At 39.8% G+C, this 22,309-nt stretch overlaps 1 protein-coding gene across 1 annotated transcript in view; it reads left to right on the plus strand.

Moving 5' to 3' along the window:
- SATB2 (SATB homeobox 2) overlaps positions 1-22,309 on the plus strand; it is a 177,819-nt gene that overhangs the window by 118,549 nt on the left and 36,961 nt on the right. Inside the window, exons 8-10 of the mRNA XM_028509335.2 lie at positions 2,056-2,268; positions 6,309-6,464; positions 21,583-21,780. Of these exons, the coding sequence (XP_028365136.1) occupies positions 2,056-2,268; positions 6,309-6,464; positions 21,583-21,780 (567 nt within the window). The remainder of the gene's footprint in view (positions 1-2,055; positions 2,269-6,308; positions 6,465-21,582; positions 21,781-22,309) is intronic.

Below are 22,309 nucleotides of genomic sequence, written 5' to 3' on the forward strand. Positions count from 1 at the left end.
ACTAGCATAAAGAATATGTCCTTATCTGTGTAGGCCCTAAAGCTCCTCCGTGTTTGGTAATCTGAGATATGTTAAAGTGCTAAAATTACTTATGAGAGAAGAGGAGGAGGAAGGGAAGACCAACTTGTCCTTTGTGTTCAGAGTTGATCATTAATCAATTACCAGAAAATATCAATCTTAGTGTCTTATTGGTATTGGAGATTAGTATTGATTTTAAATTTACTTCCTTCTTGGAGATTTTTTATCTCAGAAACAAATTTATTATTAATATTTCAGGTTGCTTAGCACAAGTGGAAGTAGAATTACTTGAGGCAGAACTGACTTAAATTTAGAAAGAGAATCAGTGCTTAGATTGTATAACATTTTCTGGAAGACATTGTCTCCTGTTGCTTCTGAAAGCATAACAAGAAATCTGGATTTTCTTAGAGTCACCAGTAGGGAATTTCTTAGAGTCACCAGTAGGGAACATAGATATCCTACCATGCTCTTTCCTTAAGCGTGCGTGCACACAGACATGCACTGGTTCACATTTCTCTAGCTTCTTCGCGTGGCCTGTTTTATTCTCATTCATAAAGACATCTCTAATCATAGTAACATGACACCCAAGTTGCAGAACTATGTAATGGCATACTGCTTGAGGGTTCCTTGTAGTAAAATTGCCTTCCTGATATTTTGAATGGTGATTACCTTCTTAGAGTGCCGATAACTGTGGGATGCTTGTTTCTGTAAGTGACATTTGCTTCACTATTTTAGAATGTATGACTTTATTTTCAAAGATTGCCTAAGTTATCCTGAAGATTTCTGGCAAATCAGGACATGGTATATTCCTCTTGCATCAGATGCCTTTTATAGTTAAGCCATCCATTACAAATCTGATAGTGTTCCTTTGAATGAATTGTCCCCCTCAGTGGAAATGTCCTTGGCATCTACTTTTCATGATTTGGGGGTTGCCCCATCTGTTTTAAAATACAGAGGTTAACATGTCAGCTTTTCAAATCAGGGATGATCCTAGGCCCTGATCTCATAATACCCTGAGAATGGATGTTAGCCGGGAGTGTAAAGAGATGTTTCCGTGTGACAACCTAGCGAGTGTGCGGGATGGAAATGGGTCTTTCTTTGCCCAAAGTACTACCTGCAGTGTTCCAACTTCGGCCTCTGGCCCTTTTCTCATGGCCATACTAGTTTTCTCTACTCTTGTCAACTTTTTCCTTGTTGTGTGTGTGTGAGTGAATTCTGTCATCAGAGCACATAAAAACACTAATTTCCTCTTTAAAGTTTTCTGTTTGGTTAAGCCACACACTAAGAAAGTTTCTGAGCCTGCATGGCATTCTCCAGTGTGTGCTCTGGCCCCTCACCGGATGTGACTACATTTCCATTCCTTTCATGGGATTAGAGCTTCCCCCTCCAGGGCGTCTCATAAAAATGTTTGGGTGCCCTCTGGTCCATAAGCAGGGATACCTACTCTGTGGTTTAGACGCTGTCAGAGGGTTAACACAGGTTATAGCCATTTGCTTTGTGTCTTTTTTTTTTTAAATTTCTATAACAAACATCTCTATTGAAAACAGTGGCCGGTCACATAGAAATTCAGCCAAACTTTTTTTTTTTTAAGTCGATGTAAATCTCCCATGCTGTTTAAATGTCGGAACTAAATTTACCACACTTGGCAGATTTTTAAAGCCGAGCAGGACTGCCAAGTGTTCCCAATTTCAAGCAGAGAGAGTTCTAACAGTTCCTGAAATACTTGTAGGAGGCACCTGGTGGTAATTGCAGCTTCACAATTCTTCCCCAGCGCCTACCTTGCTAGCTGGCATCTCTGTACACCAATGATTATTACAGCGATGATAAAGTGTCAGAACAGAATGGTCCAAAATAAGGCATAGCCCCCCAAAGGCAAGCATGTTCCCACCAAACTGTCTTCTTGCTGGAGAATCCTCAGGAGTTAGACCTAGGTTCTTGACCTCACAGCCAGCTGGTTACAGCAAACAAGGGGGAGAAGGGTGGAAGACAGAAACACACACCTGCAGATATGACTCGGCCTATTTTTAATTTAATCAGGGATTGTTGTCCGAGATTCTCCGTAAGGAAGAAGACCCTCGGACAGCTTCTCAGTCTCTTTTGGTAAACCTGAGGGCCATGCAGAATTTTCTCAATCTTCCGGAAGTGGAGCGGGATCGCATATACCAGGACGAGAGAGAGCGGAGCATGAACCCCAATGTGAGCATGGTCTCGTCGGCCTCTAGCAGTCCCAGCTCCTCCCGAACCCCTCAGGTGAGATATTTGCTCCATTGACTTTTCAGTCTTTGCCTTGGAAACAGCTTGTCTTCACTGATACTGTGTTTTTCCTTGAACACTAAAAGAACTAATTCAAGGATTTCTTAATCTACCAAACATGTTGATAAGAGGATATAAAACCATATAAAATTGGTTGTCTTTTACTGTATCACATGTCAGTTTTTATCCGTTTAGGAACAGAAAGTGTCCTTCTTCCACACATCGCAGGAGAGCAGAAGTGGGTGGAGGGGTTGCAGTAGGCTAGCGATGTCTACATACAGCTGCTCAGTTATCCGAGGAGTTAGAGGACTTGTGTTGAAGCTGAGTTTGCATAGCAAGCACAGTGCTTCTCCTGCAATTGCACCTTTATTTGGATGAGGGTAAGGTAGTTGGGCCAGGGGACTGATGAGTAGTCCAAGCTCTGCTTTGTGTACTCCAAGAAAGACAAAATGGGGGCGGAATCTGTGTGTCATGGAAGCACGCACATGCCACAGCTAGGTCAGAATGACTAGGTCATTCAGTGATCCCCGGTTAGACAATGCTAGTGCAAGGCTAAGTCTTCATTATTTTGTTTCCTAGGGCGATCTTTCCCAGGATGCTATGACTCAGCTTTCCATCCCTCCTTTCTCCACAATTTAAATGCATTCTGCTCTCAGTTCCTCCTGTGAATGCATGAGTCTATTAATGCTGTGTGCTTCAAATATCCTAACTGGAGGGTCAAAGGCCCAAGTCAATCAAGAGTCATTTTCAGTTCAGTTATGAGCCCAGCCACTTCTAGCCCACTGCCTATTTCCCTTAAACTTTTACATCTCGCCAGCTTTATGAGACTGCCATCGCGTTTTACAGTTGCTAGGAAGATTGCACACTCCCTGAGTGATGATTCTCAAAATGTTTCACAAATACACATTTGTACAAATCAGAGAAATGGGTATTTTGAAACCAAAGGATGTTTTGCTTAGATACTATAGGGGTTTTTTTAAATGAGTTTGTTTTCCGGTAAGTTCAAAGGAACTGATTAAACATATAAGCAAAATTTTATTCTGGTAGAAATATTTGAGCTTTTTCAAATTCATCCATTTTTTTCACACATCTTAACTTTTTATGATTTTGCACTCTGCAATAGGCTTTTAATTGAAGATCATTTTCTATCATGTGCTGCCAAACTGTGATACTTACACTTTAGTCTTCAGTGAATTATGAGTTTTAATTACTGTTAAACTAAAAATAAGTCTCCTGACTGCTTACTTTGGACGGCTGTAACCGAGCGTTTTTATAGGATTCTTTTTCACTTTTGGGGCATACATATTAAACTATTGAGTTGGGTGAGTTGTTAATTTGCACTAATATTTACTTCTGTTAAATTTACCAATATTTTTGCCACCTTTGAAGGCCATTAAGACATTATAGGAGAGTCTAGCCATGGCTGTTTAACCAGACAACTTTTCCCATAAAGTCACTTCCACTTGTCAGAAAATTACACAGATCTGTGTGCTTTAATTTTTTGCTCCTTCATAATGTTTTTCTAGCAAGATAGCTTAGGCATCTTGCAAAGACCTGATAGCTTTGAGAGACAGACCAACCTACAAAACCACACAGCGTCAGTATTTTACTTTTGTCAATAGCACAAAATCCCATCTAGAAAATTCCTAGGTAAAGGCACCATTTTGAGACAAGTATAACAGGGAAATTAATTATTTAATTTAATAATTTTGAACTTTATGAAAACAAATATAAAATATTTTACTCAAAATATTTTTGAGAACACAGCCATGGCACTGGCTTTTTACGTTCTCTGGAACACCCTTATTTTTCTGTTGGTTAAACGTTGGGTAAGGGGAAGTTTTTAAAGTCTTTTGAAATATTTAATGATTACTTACTCAAAGTTCTTTATAGACATTCCTCAATAGTAAAGATCCATGTTGAGTAAAGCTTTCACGTGAGAACAAATGTTAGAGCAATACCCCGGATTCGGCTGATTAGTTGGAGCCAGCAGCCTAGGGCACAGAGACAGCCTTCCATACGTGCCTGGAGATTACTTTCCATACCCCATCGGTATTTTATTATTAGTTTAAAACAAATTGAAAAAAATTCAAATATAAAATTAAATCTCCAGAGTCTCTTCTCATAACCCTTCAATTGGCCGGTGTTCTTTGATGCCCTTAGTAATAACAAAACAACAATATGAGGATAAGAATGATCATTTATTGAGCACTTTCTGTGTGTCAGGAATTGTGAGCCTTTTGCATGAATTGGATCTTCAACAATTCACAAATGTTATCCCCATCAAATGGGGATAACATTTTTCACTGTTATTCCCATTTTACAGATGAGCAAACTAAGGCTTAGATGGATTAAATACCTTGTATAAGGTCAGATGGCTGAGTGGTAGAGCTAAGATTTGAACTCTGGTTATTCTAATTCCAAGACCTGGGCTCATAACAGTATATTTTAGTGCTTTTTGGGCTCTCATTTTAGCTCCTAGGTTCTGGAGAAGACTTGACCAGTCAGATAAGATAGTGAGACTAGTAAGAAACCTCAGTTGAGAAAGGCAGAAATAATGCTAAAGGCATGCTAAAGCATACACTCACCAGGAAAAGTACTGTGGTTAAGCTAGAAATATTGAGGAGAAAAGGAAGTTTCTTGAAAACAAAACAAAACAAAACAAAACCATTTGATTATTACGGGGAGAAGACTCCAAAGTAGAGGGCAAGCAGATACCCATAGAAATAGCACCTGTAAAACTGGAGATTTAGGAGGCTGATCAGCACAGAGGCCCTGAAGTAAAATATTTTCTGGAGTGCCTGACACATAGAAAGTATGGCCTCAATTATTTTTATTTTCTTGTAGTAATTAGAAAATAGTGTGGGACAGGGAGGTCAAAGGAGAATGACAAAAACCACTGAGTGCTCTTAGGAATCAAAGCCTTCATGGAAACCGAGGACATTAACTCTGGCTTCAGCACAGCATCGAGAATGGTCCCATAGCGCCCCGACTCTGTGCCCCGTCTCCCCCCAAACCTGCCTGTGCTCAGTCTGTAGGGGGGCAGCTCAGGGTACCCACAGAGGAACAGTGGTGATTTGGGGGCTACTCTCTTGGTTTGGAATTAAGGGTGAGTGAGGACATAAAAAATCCACTTTAGACCAAATCAGCTGGGAACCCAAGGATTGGGGGAGACTCCTGCTGCCATGTTCTTGAGAAGGTCCCCAGCCCCTGCTCCTTACACACCAGAGCAAGTACTCTGACCGACTTCTGGATCAAGTAGCTCCAAATGCTGTGGGTTATCCAACCCCAAGAAACACAGACACCTTCTGTCTTGTCCTTCATTTGTCTCTGAAGCTGATGGGAAATCATTCAATTAAAACAAGCACGGCAGAATACATAAAACCACAATATGAGTTTAAGAAAATGAAAATGCCACATCAAAGGCATTCTGAAGCCTAGTTTTATGAAATGAAATTTTGTTTCATTTCCACTGATTTCCTAGGTGAAATTAGGTGACTGTCTGGGTAGCATAATGATGATAATGATGGGAAACTATACATACTCGAATGACACACGTAAAGCTTTAATAAAGGAGGAGAGAGACTCAGGGGAGTGCATTAAATTGAGTAATAATTTATTATTTAGAGACCTCTACCCATTCACTCATTTTTTTTCTGGAAGAATTGGCTCTTCCTCCAAGGTGTGCTATTTTCAGAAAGAAAAAGGTAACTGTGTGTGTGTGTGTTCACGTGTTCTGCCTGCTTGTCCTGCAGCGAGGTGATGGCTTTTCGTTACAGAATGGCCATCCTACCTGTGAACTCTCTAGGATTCTGTGAGGGATGGAGCAGGGTTTACAGGACTCCTCATGTCCTATAGGAATGCACTGCAATTATTTCCAATCACAATTAACCTGATTAGAATAATGGACAGGAAGTGTCCCTCTGTAGCTAATGCAGTTTGGCATCAGCTGACTGAAATCCTTTGATAATTTCTGCACAGATGGCTGGGCTGAATGCGGCACTTTTTAAATGATTATTTTCATGGTCTCTTGGTAGGCCAAAACCTCGACACCGACAACAGACCTCCCCATTAAGGTGGACGGCGCCAACGTCAACATCACAGCTGCCATTTATGACGAGATCCAACAGGAGATGAAAAGGGCCAAGGTGTCTCAAGCCCTGTTTGCCAAAGTGGCTGCAAATAAAAGTCAGGTGAGTGGTTTTTAAAAGAGCAAAAGTGAGAGCTGGAATTAGGCTATTCTCCCCCTCCCACCAATAAAAATACATCTGTTCCTATAATAATAATAACAATAACAATCCCTAGGGAACCTGTCATGTTCCGAGTTTGGCTCTACAGTTTGCTTTTATTCCCACTGGAGTTTAAAAAATAGAGACTAAGTCAAAACCCAGATATTTTGTCTCTTAAAGAATTTTTTAAAAAGAATCAGCCTTGAATAATTTCTGAGTTTAAATACTACTGTGTCTGTCTTTCTTTCTTTCTTTCTTTCTTTCTTTCTTTCTTTCTTTCTTTCTTTCTTTTGGGTTTCTTTGGGGGTTTTTTTTGGTTTTGATTTTTTTGCATTGGAGCAAAACTTGGTATGTACAAAAGAGTATTTTTTGAGATCACACTTTAGCTAGGTCTCATCGCCTCTCTTATGCCCACCAGGGGAATGGCTGACTTTGTTATAATAACTGCTTTCCTCGGCCCCAGAGACATCTTGTGATGTCAGGTGTTTCTTTTATGTATAGAATACAGTTGTTTTTCCAGGAGAAAACACACATAGGGGAGTCCAGGGTGAGTGCTAAAATCTTTAACAGAAAAACGTAGAAGCTTATCCAGCACAGTGTTTCAGAGTGCTGGGATTGTGGGTATGGAATGCTCCAGGGAAAAGGGTAGACAGATGCTTAGGTTTCTTTCTTTCTTTTTTTTTTTTTAATTTATGAAAGCAGCAACAGTTGATGGGATCTACTATCTGTTTCAGTTCCTTTAAAGGGACAACTACCACCCTATAGCATAGGATGGATTAGGTTGAGATGCCTACTTATTTATCCCTAAGATGAATAATTACCTAATGCATGCCGCAGGAAAAAAAGTTTGTTGAAGCATAATGTCAAGAGTCCTTTGATTCTGAGCTTGATTTCCTCTGTGACCCTTCATGGCAAATGTTTTCATCCCTGCATATGTCAGTGGCAAAATGGCCCATCTTCCCCCAGCAGATCTTCTGTCATATGCTATAAAGAAAGAACATTTCTGAGTACTGTGTTTCTATTAAGCAAGAAAGTTTTCAATAAAAATCAAGTTTTAAAAGTGATATATAGTTAAATGTTATATTTAGACTAATTATATGGTTTGGGGATTAGCCTTTTTTACCTATAGCTTGGCAGTAACCTGGCTTAAGTTATTTTTCAGATGTTGATAAAGGGAAAGGAGTAGAATATCAAGGAACTTTGAAGAGGATGGAAATATTTGTTTTCCTTTTCAATTTTAATGTCATAATCTTCCCAGATTATTCTTATTATCTCTCATTAATGAAATCATTGAAATGCAGTTTGCTAAGGTTTGATGTCCAATCATAGTATGAAATACATGAAAAGAAAATACCATGGAGCCTTCCTAAACTGTTAAATGCATAAAATCCCATGTACCACATGGCAAAATATAATGAGAGTTGGAGCTGTTAAACGAATAAAGCTGTTAAATGCATAATGCCACTTGGCAAAACTACTGTGCATTTAATGGTTTTCCACTGTGTAATAAAGGACATATGTGGTAAATGTGCAGTGAGTATAAAAGCTACACAATTGATTTTGCAAACCTGCCCCTTAGTTGTGACTTGACATAAATATCAAAGTTTTACTCAGTCCATTTTTTTAAATATAAGAAGCTTTCACGACAAACTGAAGACCACAGTCTGAGAACTTGATTCAAAATGCCTGTAATCTTCCTATTGACTGGGCACCATGGCTTCTGGAAATAGTGATGCCTGTAGCCTCCAAAAATAATTTGGGTGGCTCATTGAAAGCTGTGTTTGCCAGTTGGCCCAAATTTAGCTCTCCAAATTTTTGATGCCTCCTAAAAAACTCAGTAGCCCTGATTTTGTAGTATCTGGAGGAAAATGTAGTTCTGGAAACTAATGTGCTAAAGGATGAGGTTGAGCTTAAGTAGGGATGTGGTGCTTTGAAGTTTTTCTTTTTTCCTTTGGGACAATGGTCTCATTCTCATTTATGAATGGGGAACATTATTGTAAATAGCTGACTAGATTGGCAATCCAGGTGCTGAGATTTTTTTAAGTGGTAATTTAACATAAGACATTCATTCCATTTTCTAAGTACCAGCTTTAGATTCATAAAAATCAAACTTAGTGAAGCCAGTTGCATGATTTGGTATTTTGCACGTGTATTTGGTGGATATCCATAAGGTACAGATATACATGGCTAACAGTGGGACCCTGGCCGAAGTACTTAATCTCTCCAGGCTGCAATGGGAAGTGGCCACAGCCTCTTCTTTGGATTGTAGGACTAAGAGAACAAAGGGTTTCCCCTCCTCACTTCCATTCTCTTCCCTCCCTTTATCAGGTTTCTTTGGAGGTGTCAGAAGTTCTTAGAGTGACTGAACAGGCAGATGAATAGTAAGGGCTCTCCATTCTTCCTTGGAGGTGAAATCAGGAGAAGCTTTAATTAGAAACTCTTGTGAAATGGACTAGGCTTGGAACCTTGAAGGCCCAGTTCAAATATACATCATGATCCCTCCCCTTCCATTTTAAATAACTTTTAAAATAGAAATAAACCCTCCATTAAACCTCATTCACGCCTTGGTGTCAATTGCTGTCATCAGCTGTTAATAGTAATACTTAATACTGTGTGAGGGACAGGCTTTGAATGGAAAGTAGGAAAAAGAAAGGACAATTTTGGAGAGATTATGGGTAGTGGGCCAAGACAGGCCTTGAGGGCTGTAAGTGTTTAGTGACACAATGGGAGGAGGGGTTCAGAAAAGGAGTTGAAAGAGTGAAAGACTAACGCAGTTCTGCCTATTGTCTTGTTGGTGGAAATACATTACTGGAAAGTGTGTGTTTCCTTGGAGGGTAGGTTACGTCAGGATGCATTTGTAGGGCTGTAGACGGCCTCTTCCTCCAGGTCAGCTCCAGCTCCTTTGTCCAGTCTGTCCTCCAAACCCGTTAGCTCTTCCTGTCTGACTCCTGCCCCTTTCTTCACAGGAGAAAAGTCAGAGCAGGAATGGCAGAAGATATAAATAAGAGGGAAAAGTATGGGTACCTTTCACCTTTTACTTTTCTTCATTTTCAATTTAGGATTGATTTTACGTTTGTGTGTATGTGTGAGTGTGAATTGTAGGATTATCTCCCTTTTCTTTCTACAGAATATTCAGATTGTTGGTTTTCATGTGATAGGAGGTACTATGGTCAATGATTGTTCTCCATGAAATGGGAGTGAGGGTTCTTAGTAGGAGCCATAATGTAGAGGCACATAGAACATTTCTGCTTAAGTTCTTTATGACCCTTAAATACAAAGGACCACCAGGAAATGACCACTCCAGAGTGCAGTCTGAGTGGCCTCCTTGTCCCTTGGAACTCCTTGTCCCTCGATAGCTTCTTGTAACCTTCCCATCCCTCTTACGTTCTGTAGGGTTGCTCTCCCCCAATTGCAGCTTTTCACCTGTGATCTGGGAAGTGGAAATCCAGAGAGAGCAAACACAGTGACCAGTGGGCTCTCCCGTTGCAGTCCTCCGGGGCTGGCCCCGTGCTTTGTGACAGCATCTTCAGCGCCATTTCTTACCCTTGGCATCAGCTGCTCCTTCCCCCAAACACTAACTCACTGTTTATCTCATATCCTGCCCATTTCTCTTGTGTTGTAGCCTACAGTAGTTCTATTCATAGAATGCTGAGGATGACCTAAAGTTGGTTTTCTTTTGGAAGTCTTTCTTTATTATTTGTATACCCAAAGTCTCGATTCCACGTGTGTGACTATCTTTTCTTGCTAGATTTGGGTAGATAAGTGGGAAAGGGCTCATTTTATTTTAATCTCTATTTTCCTTTGTGCCTATTAAAACAATAAACAAAAATTTCACAATGGTACTGGGTGGCAGCTTCCTTTCTGTGTTTAGAAGGTAAAGAAAAGCAGAGACACTGAAAAAAGGAAATATCAAGCTGGTCATGAACCTCACGCAGATGGGGTAATCAAAAGGCAACCCCAGGGCCTGCTGGGACAAAACAAAGGGAGTGATCTGGGAGTAAATAGGGCCCCATAGGGATCTCAGAAGAGATGATGCAAGGATGCCCTCATTTCCACCAATATTTAAGGACCTCTGCCAATCCTGGAGTCCCTTTCCCTGCCACACACACCTTTCCAGGCCCACAAGCTACAGGAGCTACCACTAGGATCAGGGGTAGAAAGGTCCTTATTCTTGTTACTTACAGAAGCAACAGAGGAAGGCACCATTGTGTTCCCACTGCAGCTGGGGGAGATGACTTTCTGGCCTCCAATATGGAATCTAAAATCATTTCCCCCATAGAAGCTGTATTCTCCATGGAGTTTGGGTTTCAGTATGTTGTGTTTCATGTACATTAGTATCAAGTAGGTTCTGTGTACTGATCTTTATTTCTTATCACTATGTTTCTACCAAAAAAATAATTGCCTGTTCTCACCTACTTACTTAAATTATATTCTTAAGTAGAAAGCTGTTTATGCTTTAGATGTAATTTACAGGCTCAGATTTTATGGTCATACTACTTTTTTTTTAATCCTCATCTGAAGATAAGCTTATTGATTTTAGAGAGAGGGGAAAAAACATTGAAGTGAGAAAGAAATATTGATTGCTTGCCTCTTGTATGCGCCCTGACCGGGACCGAGCCCTCAGCCTAGGCATGTGCCTTGACTGGGAATCAAACCCATGACCTTCTACTTTGTAGGACAATGCACAACCAACTAAGCCACACCAGCCAGGGCAATGGATACACTTCTTAATTATAATTTATCCTTATAATGGTCTACTTTGCTCAACAGGCTAAATGATTTATTAAAATATACAGTTCTCTTTGGCATGTCCTTTTGAAATAAAGCAAAAATAAAGGAAAAACAGACAACTTTACATAAAGAAAAATAATGGATGGATTATTGGGTGTGTTTTCTTTTATTGCTCTTTGCTATTAGAGTTTATATCACATTCAGTATATATGCTAACATACCTCTTCTCATTCAGTCATGCGTTACCATATTAATCTTTGCTTTTACATTTCTTTGTAAAAATGTCCTAGGCACAATTTAGTTGTACATATTTTTTAAGAAAGAAATATCCCCTATTATATGATTAAGTAACAACATCCTATCTTTAGAAAATGCAGAAATATATAAATGCCAAAGCATGATTCACCCATAATTCCACATCCCAGAGATAGTTACTATCAACATTTTAGAGTTGTTCCTTCTAATAAACATGTGCATGCACATGGGTGTTTGTATCCAAAGATCATACTGTGTGACACATAATTATAAGACAAATTAAAACTACAATTCTATTTTTTAAGGTCAACATTTTACACAGGAAAATAAACTTATAAAGTACAAAACATTGTCTTTGTCACATTATTTAGTTTCTTATCTTTTAGATGGCTTTACTGGGGCCAGGGTAGCTCGAGGGCTATTGGAAATAGAGCTTTGCTGCATCTCTGTGGTATAAAAAAATCACAGGAAGTACTGGCCATATGATGTCCCATGTACACTGAGTTGGTGGTCTCGGTCTTAACTCCTAATGATTTTTACCATCCTGGATTCAGTGTGGAAGGCAGACTAAAAAAGACATACAGCTTTGCCCGAGCAGCTGCCCCTTGTTGCTGGGCAGGTTTCTTTGGAACACAATAATTTTGACAATCTATCAAGGAAGATTTTCTACTCTTGTCAACTGGGGCATGCATATGACAATTTCAGGGCCCTCCACCAAATTCAAATAAAAGCTTAATATATGTACATTATAATTACCATTTAAAAAATTATAATGCCATGTAGTGATGAAGTTAGGTTTCTCAACATTCCCAAATGCCAAAAGTAGGCAGTCAACAGTACGATGTTTCACTGTCAAATCGAGCCCTTCATTCTCTCCCTTTTTCTCTTAGCATCATCCTAAAGGGTTCGATTCTAGTGAGATTTTAGCAGCAGAAATTCCTTCCAAATCTCAGTTTTTATATCAGCCTTGTAGTGAACAATCGGATTCTTTTTACTGTGGCCCCAGTTATTTAAGATTTCATGCCCTAAAACTAACTTTTATGGGAACCCTTAATTAAGTATCAACAGAGATTAATCAGGGTTCATGGACAAATCTTAAAATGTCAGATGCATTTACCTATGGCTAAAGTTTATGTACTGGTTTTAAGCACATCTTTTTTTTTTTAATTTTATTTATTTATTTTTAGAGAGGGAAGGGGGGAGAGAGAGAGGGAGAGAGAGAGAGAGGGATCAAAGTGCGGTTGCTGGGGGTTATGGCCTGCAACCCAGGAATGTACCCTGGCTGGGAATCAAACCTGGGACACTTTGGTTCCCAGCCCGCGCTCAATCCACTGAGCTACGCCAGCCAGGGATTAAGCACATCTTTATCTACTGCAGGAACATGCATTATTTTGCCTGTTCATGACATAGCACCTTTGGAAATCTCCATGCAACTTTGAAGCAAATCGAGCTACCATATTAAAGCCACCTCTCCGAACACTCCCAGACCTCTTTCAAAGAGGACGTCAAGTTAAAGCAGGGTTCTTATACTTGGAGAATGTTAGTGCCTATGAATAATTTCTACCACTGTGCTGTAGGGACTGTTTGTCATCTTCTTTTTACAGGGCCAACACTAGGATGAGGCAAACGAGACCCTAGGATGTAAAATATAAGGAGGCATGCACTCTTAGAGCCACACTTCTTAAATTTTGCACACTAGTCACTTGCTTGCCTCACTCTAGAACCAGCCCTGATTTTTCAAAGGGTATCATAATTTTCTGTATTTATGCCCCACCCCCACATTGACAAGTTTTTGAGGCAGTTTGCACAATATGTAGTATTGTGTCATAAATATGCTAAAATTTGGACCCAAAATCAAGGATTGGAAATATTTTTGTTATTTTTCTGCTTCACTTTTTAGTCTAGTACATTTTGTTACTAATATCTTTCCAGTACTTAAGTAGACAAGTATAAGATTCCACATTCATTTATCTTCTTGACAGATATGGGCAGCTTTTTCAGATTCGTGTTCCCACGAGTGCATGTATGTCTGTATGTACATATTTATAAAAGTTATTCCAAATTTCCATGCTGCTAGGTAGCTATGTATATCCAATATATGTATGGTCAGGAGGGCTACAAGATTTTACGAAATTGCCTCTTGACTTTTAAGCCTCCTGTAACAGAGGTTAAGGAGTTGATCTGAAATAAAATTTTCATTACTGTCAATTACAGATGGAATCTTTACAACCACATCCATAGAAATGGAGGGACATACCCAGAGACAGCTGAAAATTGGTCCCCATGAACATGCAGTTTGGAACTTAGTGTACCATTTCGAAAAATAAAAAAAAGAAGCAGATCATTTTAACCGAACACATTCAAGGTGTAAGATAATTAACCTTGAACTATAACCAAATGCTCAGCACAAGTCTGCTTTTCAGGTTTAGATGACCTCCTCGTCAGGGATTCAGTGAAGCCCTTGACAAGTCTCCCTTGCAGTTAGCCTTTTACCCATTTCAGTTTTCTTGATTAGGTTATCTTGGATCATTAGGGAGTTTATTTATTTTAATAGACACTTATTGGATTCATGAAAAGAGAATTCAGTGACTAAGAAACAAGAGCTGAATATTATCTGGCTCATTTCACACTTCAGAAGAGTCTCAACCAGCTGAAGAGAAATCCTTTCATAGTTACAAAAGTTTGTTTGGGGACTTCATGTGCTTCCATTTAGAAAGCGAACTGTCTGTGGTTAATAATGTGAAATTTCTTTTGAGACACTCAGAAAACATTTCCTTTTGGTTACATATGCTGACATTTTCTGTATTGAAAATGTGGGTGAGTAAATGTCCTTTTAGATTTCTGTTGCAGGGAGGCTTGAGTCATTCCCCTGAAAAATTGTTCATTTGCCGACATCTTCATTCATTGGAGTTCCTAGAGGGGCAAACATGGTGGGGGCTGTTGTTTACTATCTGCAGGTTGGGTTCACGATCAGCTCTGCGTTGGACACATCGGGGGAACGGTGATGACTGTGACGAGGCCCTGCCTCTGAGGCCAGTGCAACCTTACTCAACAGGGACAGTCCTTGTCTTTTTTGTTGGAGGTTGAGCCTGTGTTTGTTGCTGAGCAAATCCTGGTTTGTATTTGTTATGAAATACTAGAAAAATTGGGATATTTGTCACCAATATAGAACTTAATTTTTTTAAAGACTTAATATTTTTTAAGGAAAAATCATGAAGAAGCTGAAATCATTTACTAGTGTCCTGGGGATAGGAAAACGAGTACCGGTAACTTAGTATACAGTGACATTTCAGTACCACGGACAGGAACCTAACTCTTCCTGCTTGGTTCCCCTCCCCAATCACTTCACCTGAAGTTTTAGAGCTAGGATTCAAGCTTATATCTAATGGACGTCAAACTCAAACAGTAGCCTGTATTAAAGTGCCTTACCAACCCTGACTGGTGTTGCTCAGGGGATTGAGCACTGGTCTATAAACTGAAAGGTCGCCAGTTTGATTCCTGGTCAGGGCATATGCCTGGGTTGTGGGCCAGGTCCACAGTTGGGGGTGTGTGAGAGGCAACTGATGGGTGTTTCTCTCACACACTGATGTTTCTCTCCCTCTCTTGCTTCCTGCCTTCCCTTCTCTCTGAAAATAAATAAATAAAAATCTTAAAAAAAAAAAAGAAGACCTTACTGGTCATTTGAAAAATTTCAGCATTTTGGTGTATAGTGTGGAGAATATGTAGTCACTCACTTATTGGTTACCTGACATTTTTAAACTTTAAAATTTTTATATTAGTGAAATTGATATTGCCTTTCCTCATTCATTTTAATCCAGAAAAGCTTTAAAATGCTTTATTTGGACAATAACAACATACACACAGAGAAACAATGACCAAAAGATGAGAACAGATTAGAAAATGATTGATATAGTGTATTTGTCATTATTTTTTCAAATGAAAACTTTAAGAGGATGGAGCTGATAAAATAGGCACTTTATTGCTACCAGGTCGTCGTGAGTCCATGAAAACACTTTATCACAGTGTTTTCTCTAATGATTTCTTGTTATGGAGGGAGGGGTGAGGGGACGAAGGAAGGGAGGGAGGGAGGCAAGAAGGAGAAAAAGAAAAGTGAATTTCATCATAATTAAAAGTCTTCTGTAACTTCCAGGGCCCATAGTATTAAGATGAATTTATTTTCTACGTGGTATTCTTTATAATCTGATCCCAACCTCCATTTCTAGATAGTCATTTAGCCCCACAAAGTTGCTCCTAATCCCCAGATGTGATCATGTGATCACTGTGTAAGTCTCTGCATTGCTGATAGTGTTATCTTTACAGATCACTTCCTCTCCCCACCTGGTGAAATCTTTCTTTATCTTTCGAGGATCACCTTATATGTCATATTTTCTATGGTGATACTTTTTTCTGAGCTTCATTGTCCTAATTACTTCCTTGCTGGTGATTTCAATTAACCTTTTACATAAAAAATAATGAAATTAAATGATACATGTACCATACCATGGTACATAGTAGATGGATGTTCAATAGAAGATTATAAACTGAATTAATGTTCTGAGAGAATTTTGTCACTGATTGCACTTATGTAATGGGGTAAGTTGGATCACCCCTTTTTCTTTATTACATTCATGTATTACAGGTGGGAAAACAAATCTCAGAGCATCAACAGGGTTGCTTCTGAAAAATAGTCCTCCCTTCCAACTATAACTCTTTGAATCTGAGACTGTAAAATATTCCTCTATGCTAATTTCTGTGCATGCTAATAATTTCAGTTCAATCTAATGAGCATTTATTGAGCAATTTCTATGTGCAAGGAACCTCACTCTTCTCTGAAAGTGGTAACATGAATAAGAAACCACCCCTTTCCCTCCACCCCCATTAGGAAACTGACTGTTCTGATGGGAACACAGACATACCCACTCATAACAATAATAATAACCAAATTGTGTAAGAATAAAAGCAAAATGCTTTGGAGTCATGCAGGAGAGAGCAGCCAGTTTTTATACATTGGGGTGAGACCATGTTGGCTGAGCCTTGAGGTACAGCTTCTCATGGGGAACAGAGGGTTAAGTATGAGACATTTCAGAGAGCAGAGTAACATGAGGAATACTAGCTGTGCTCAGATGTTGTCATTCACCTAGCCTCAGTTTTATCATACTAGGAAATCTAAACTGACTCTAAATATTCAGCCATCCTTTGGTTAAAACACAAGCAGTCTAAAAGAGAAATCACATGTGAGGTATATATCCCCTGGTCCATGCATGGAGGTAGGAATGTACCAAGTGTATTCAGGGACTGAAAATAATTCACTGTACCAGGAGCACAAGATCAATAGGAGAACTGATGGGAGATGAGACCGTACAAGAGAAACAGCAGCAAATTATGGTTCTTATTGTTTCCTCTGTTAATGCTTTTGAGTTGTGAACTAGAGATATCTCATTTAAATAAATCATTAATGACTACCTCTTTGCTAAAAGATAAACTACAGGGTTATTATTCATCTTCCAAAAAGAAGTAATGACACAGTTCTTCAAGTAGTAAGCATTCCTAATACATTTACAACATGATTTGCTTTGTAAATTTAGATTGACACACAACTTTTCAGGAACATGTGGATTTGTAAATAAACTGTATTTTGACTGGTGTACATGTTGCCTCACCTGCACAGTTGAAAAGGATAGGTAGGCTTGTTTTTTCTATCAAGGGAAATATATTTGTTTGAGAGGCTGACAAGATGGCTAAAAAGAGATGTCAATAGATGTCATTTGCTTATGCACTGAGTGCTTGGGAACTCTAACCACTGATTGCAAGGATGCAGCATTTAAATGTATATTCCTTTCCTGGGTTTACATTTTGAAAGTAAAAGGGTTTTAATAGTAAATTTCTTAGCACCATTACACTTAGGCTATGTGTAAACCTTACAGCAAAAAATTGCTGTAGTGGAATAATCAAAACCAAGAAATTAACATTATTTTAATACTATAAACTAAAACTTTTATTCTGATTTTAGTAGCTTTCCCACTAGTGTCCATTTTCTGTGCTGGGTCCCCACCCAGGAACCACATTGCAGTTTGCTGTTAGTTCTCCTTAGTTTTCTGTAGTCTGTGACCATTCCTCAGTCTTTCCTCTTTTGTTAATGCCCTTGCCTTTTTTCCAGAGTACTGATTTATTCTGTTGAACCTCTCTCAGTTTGGGTTGTCATGATTCAATTGAAGTCTTTCGAAGTGTGTCATGTCATAGGGTTCATGGTGTTGCTGTGTCATCACTGATGATGTTGACCTTGATCACTTGGTCAAGGTGACTTCTTATTTGTACTTTAATAGTTAATCATTATCTATTTCTGAAAAATGACAAGGTAACCGATCATGGACTATGGAGACTATCTTTTACAGTTCAGTTCTCAGACGCTCCAAGTGGGTAACCACTTGCCCAAAAGTCACCCAGTTATTTAGTGCCAGAGCTGGAGCTTAGCAGTGTGGTCTCAGGGATCCAGGCTGGATGCTCTCAAAGTACAGATTCTCCTGGAGGGTAGAAGGTTGCGTAGGAGACATTTCAGCCAATGGAGTAACACGAGGAACACGAGGTGTGCTCAGACACTTGTAATTCATCCAGCCTTAGTTTTACTGTACTAAAAAAACTGACTACATGAATATTTAGCCAGCTTTTGGTCAAAACGTGCTAAAACAGATTAAAAGAGAAATCATTTCTAGGTGCGTACCCTCAGCTCATGGTGCCTGCTCACAGAGCTGGCCCGGACTGGCAGTCAGAGGAACTTCTGTATCAGCATTTCTGAAGTGACAATAATTCTCCTGGAATGCTCCACATAACACATAGGGAACAACAACAAAAAACCTACTTGAGATTTTTAACAGAAAAAGGAGATTTGTTTATTAATAATTCATGAGTTCCCATTGAACATGCACGACAGAAACAGTGCTATTCAATAGAGAATACTGTCATCTGTCACTGTTTTATTTGACATTTACACTTTTTTTTTTTGCCTGATACTGCAAAACTTTCTTGGATGGCATGCAAAAATTATATAAATGAAAAAAAAAATCCCAGTGCGGGGACTCTTTTATCTCTTCTGTGATGGGTTCACTCACAGTTGCCTACGTGTGTGTTCATGAAGGAGTATGGCACTTTCTCACACATTCATTAGCCACCAAACAAGCAAATAAGAGACCCAATAGAGAAAACAGAGATAAGCGTCGTAAATGGACTGGTAGGAGGATCGTGTGAATAAAAAGATGGAGGGTGAGATGGGAAGTGAGGTGGAAGAACAGACTTCCAGAAGGTAAGCATAAAATAGGGAGAGTGAGCAGTGAGTTGGACTGAGGAGAAGGCAGATCATGGCTGCCATAGAGAAAACTGACAAAAATACATTGCCTTTTCAAATGTAAAATAAATATTTATAAATGGCATTACAGGAGCTCTGATGGTAGGGAATATGGGCATTTAGTAGAAGAGCAAGTTAGAGTTAGAGCACCTTGCAGTTTTGTGCTGGTGTAAGGCTCTTGACAATCTTTCTGCTCTGTAGGTTAGTTATTATTTATAAAAATCACAGAACCAGCTGATACATTCATAAGCTAATTATTGAAGCAGCTGGGTACACATGGTGCAATATGTCCAAGGCTGTGAAGTATCACAGATTTCTTGGGGCCTGCTGTGGTGGGGGTGCGCTGGTGAAGGCTCCATCCCTTAATCTGATCAGCCAAGCAAACACTTTGTGGGGAAACTAGATTAATAACCCTCTAAATACCATGAATGTGCTTCATCTTCAAAACCGGGTTCCCTTAAACACGCTATTAGCTCAGCTCCATCAGGGATTTGAGGAAGTTCTCTGGTGCCCTAAGAACAGGGTCTTGTTGGCTACCTCCCTGTGCCAGAAATTAATTTGGTTTGCTTATGTCTGCACACATGATCACACTTGTGTCTAATCCGCTCCCTAATAGCTTCAAGGTCAGGACCTTGCATGTCAGTGGGCAAATTGAGCACTACACTTCTTAAAGACTGATGGCAGACAGCACACCGTCCATAACGAGGCCTGTAGTTTGTTCTAAGTGATTGTAATGAGTGCAGATTATAACAGCACATATAAATCAAATGCGGCAATGAACATCGTGTGAGACGTTTTGAGTATTATAAGTGAAGATGCCACTCAGCTGTCACCTGTCTCCTTTCAAGCTGTGGCTTCCCACAATGCAATTCACTCCTTAAGCGGAACAGCAGGTGCTGTCCTCCTGAAGGTCTGGGTATCTCAGAACTTCATCTTTTAACAGATGTAGGTTTTGTTTTTATTTTCTGTTAAATGATTGGTCTGCATGCCCTAGCTTCCCCTGGGGGATGTTAAACATACCTGTTTGAAAAAAATGAGAGTTCACTGGGAGACTTATTCAGATCTGTGAAAAGACAGAGAAATAGGAGCTTATTTTTTCCACAGATGGTTTATTTACCATTTCAAGAATCCTTTTCTTTCTACAAAGAAACCCTTGAGGAAACACTTTGGGACTAGGAGAGTTTTAAAAACGCAATTTATTTTCTGATAGAGATAAAAAAATTGTCTTCAGTTTTCATACATGTTGCACCTTGAAAATCAACCATTACCTGTCTCTCCACCAAGTTAAAAAAATCTATGAAAATATGTGGAAAAGCATTTCCAAGCAAATGATTAGATATCTTGTTTTCATTCTTCCTAACCCTCTAACTCTCCCCAGCTCCCAGTTTATTGTAAGAAAAGATCAGGTCTGCGCAAATGTGGCCTCTCACTTGTAAAAACAAGGCAGTGTTGTGTTACAGATTAGTTTATAAATCCCCAGCGGCTTCACAGTTCAGTGCCTACAGCTGCTGCAGATGGGCCTGGGTTTTTGTCTCTTCGTGGTGCTGCGGCCAGCAGTTGAAGGGGAAAATGGAATGATCAGGTTATTAACATGGAGGCCGCGAGGAAGAGGCTGCACAATGAGAACAGCTGGTGTTGCTGTCTTGGCTGATGCAGCGGAGATAATCAAATCTTGCCTTTTTTTGGGTAAAGGCAGAAGACACAGTGGAGTGTCAGACAAACAACGGCTTATGATATTATATGGGGTTTTTAGAATGCGTGTCAGGAGCTTTCATTGGCTTACCAGTTACGATACAGAAATTTGTTGAGGTTCGGGATTTATTTTTCACAAAGTCATTTGTGTTTGCTTATGCACCTTTTTAGAAAAATCCTTACTCTTTTGCAAGAGGCGTGATGTGGGACAGTTCCTGCTTTTAAAATTAGCGATGTAGCTTAGAAATGATGGGTTAGAAAGCTACTGGGTAAAATATTTTGACATGAGTCAGTGAGCGATGTTGACAGCATCCTCTGTATTATTTTCATATAATCTATCATTATTTGCATTACATTTTCTTTCTTGTGCAGTTGCGAGCAAGAGAACATCCGGATGCCAGAGCTGGGAGGCATTCATTTGCAGGTGTGACCCGACCAACTGCCTACCTTCCTGCAGGTGTGGCTGTGGCGGGAAAGGGATGGTTAACAAGGCCTAGAGCCCATGGCATTCAGAGATGGAGAAAATATACAATATTTTTTCATTCTAGCTAAGGTGGTTGTTTATATTTTGTGGCATTATTGATAATTATAAGACTCTTTTCTTCCCACAGAATTCAGTGCTATTCACACTTAGACATTTTTACTTCTTTAAAATTTGCGATCTCATAATACATATTTGTTCATCTTCACTCTTTTCTTAGGATGGAATACTATCCAATTGAGTAATTAAAAAATTGTAGTAGACCAACACAAATTACTTTTTCTGAGGATTAGATAACTATATTCTTGCTCGAGTATTTCTACAAAGGAACTGTAAATTACCTGAGAATGTATGTGATAGGAAGGGTGGTAAGGTAACAAGCGTGAAGGTTCTCAGGCACTGGTGCAAACCGATGTGGTTATTGTTTGGTTTTTCAGTGATCAGGCTGTTTCAGTATCTCCCCATGTCGGTGGGAACAATTTTGACAAAAAATATAATAATGTGGGATGGCAATTCACTGCAGCCAAGCCATCCTCTGCTGCTCTGCACTCGGAGGGTGAACTCAGGTGACCTTCTCTCTCCAGGGCTGGCTGTGTGAACTGCTCCGCTGGAAGGAGAACCCCAGCCCAGAAAACCGCACACTCTGGGAGAACCTCTGTACCATCCGTCGCTTCCTGAACCTTCCCCAGCACGAGAGGGATGTGATCTACGAGGAGGAGTCCAGGCATCACCACAGCGAGCGCATGCAGCACGTGGTCCAGCTCCCGCCTGAGCCGGTGCAGGTGAGTGCTCCCTTCTTTCAGTCTGAGCAAGGCTGTTCGTGCTGGCAGCTGTGGGGCATCACATGGGCACGCAACATGAGCTCCCACAGGAAGGGGTCTTGTGCCATGTCCATGAGAACAAGGACACCTTTCTCTCTGCGGGAGTATGTGTCTAACAGTGTGTGTGTGTGTGTGCACACGCTTGCGCGAGCACGCGTGCGCATGTGCACACACAGGCTCACACCGAGAAAAATGACTGAGAAGTCAAATCAAAAAGCTGATCCTTTCCTAAGGACATTTACTGGTGGGATTGTGAAGCAAGTGCATGCATTCAGGATTAAATCTCCCAGTCATAAAACGTAACTCATAGTTCTCATCAGTTCACTTTCTAAAGAAAACACTCTGAAGTAGCCAATGAATTGATTTAAAATTCCTCAAAGAATGTTTGATTGGGCTGCGGAAAAAAACATCCACATGGCAGGGGTGTCCAACCCTCTTGTGCCCAGGATGGTTATGAAAGTGGCCCAAAACAAAATCATAAATTTACCCC

This window comes from Phyllostomus discolor, chromosome 4 (assembly GCF_004126475.2).
Source record: "Phyllostomus discolor isolate MPI-MPIP mPhyDis1 chromosome 4, mPhyDis1.pri.v3, whole genome shotgun sequence".
Classification (NCBI taxonomy): Eukaryota; Metazoa; Chordata; class Mammalia; order Chiroptera; family Phyllostomidae; genus Phyllostomus; species Phyllostomus discolor.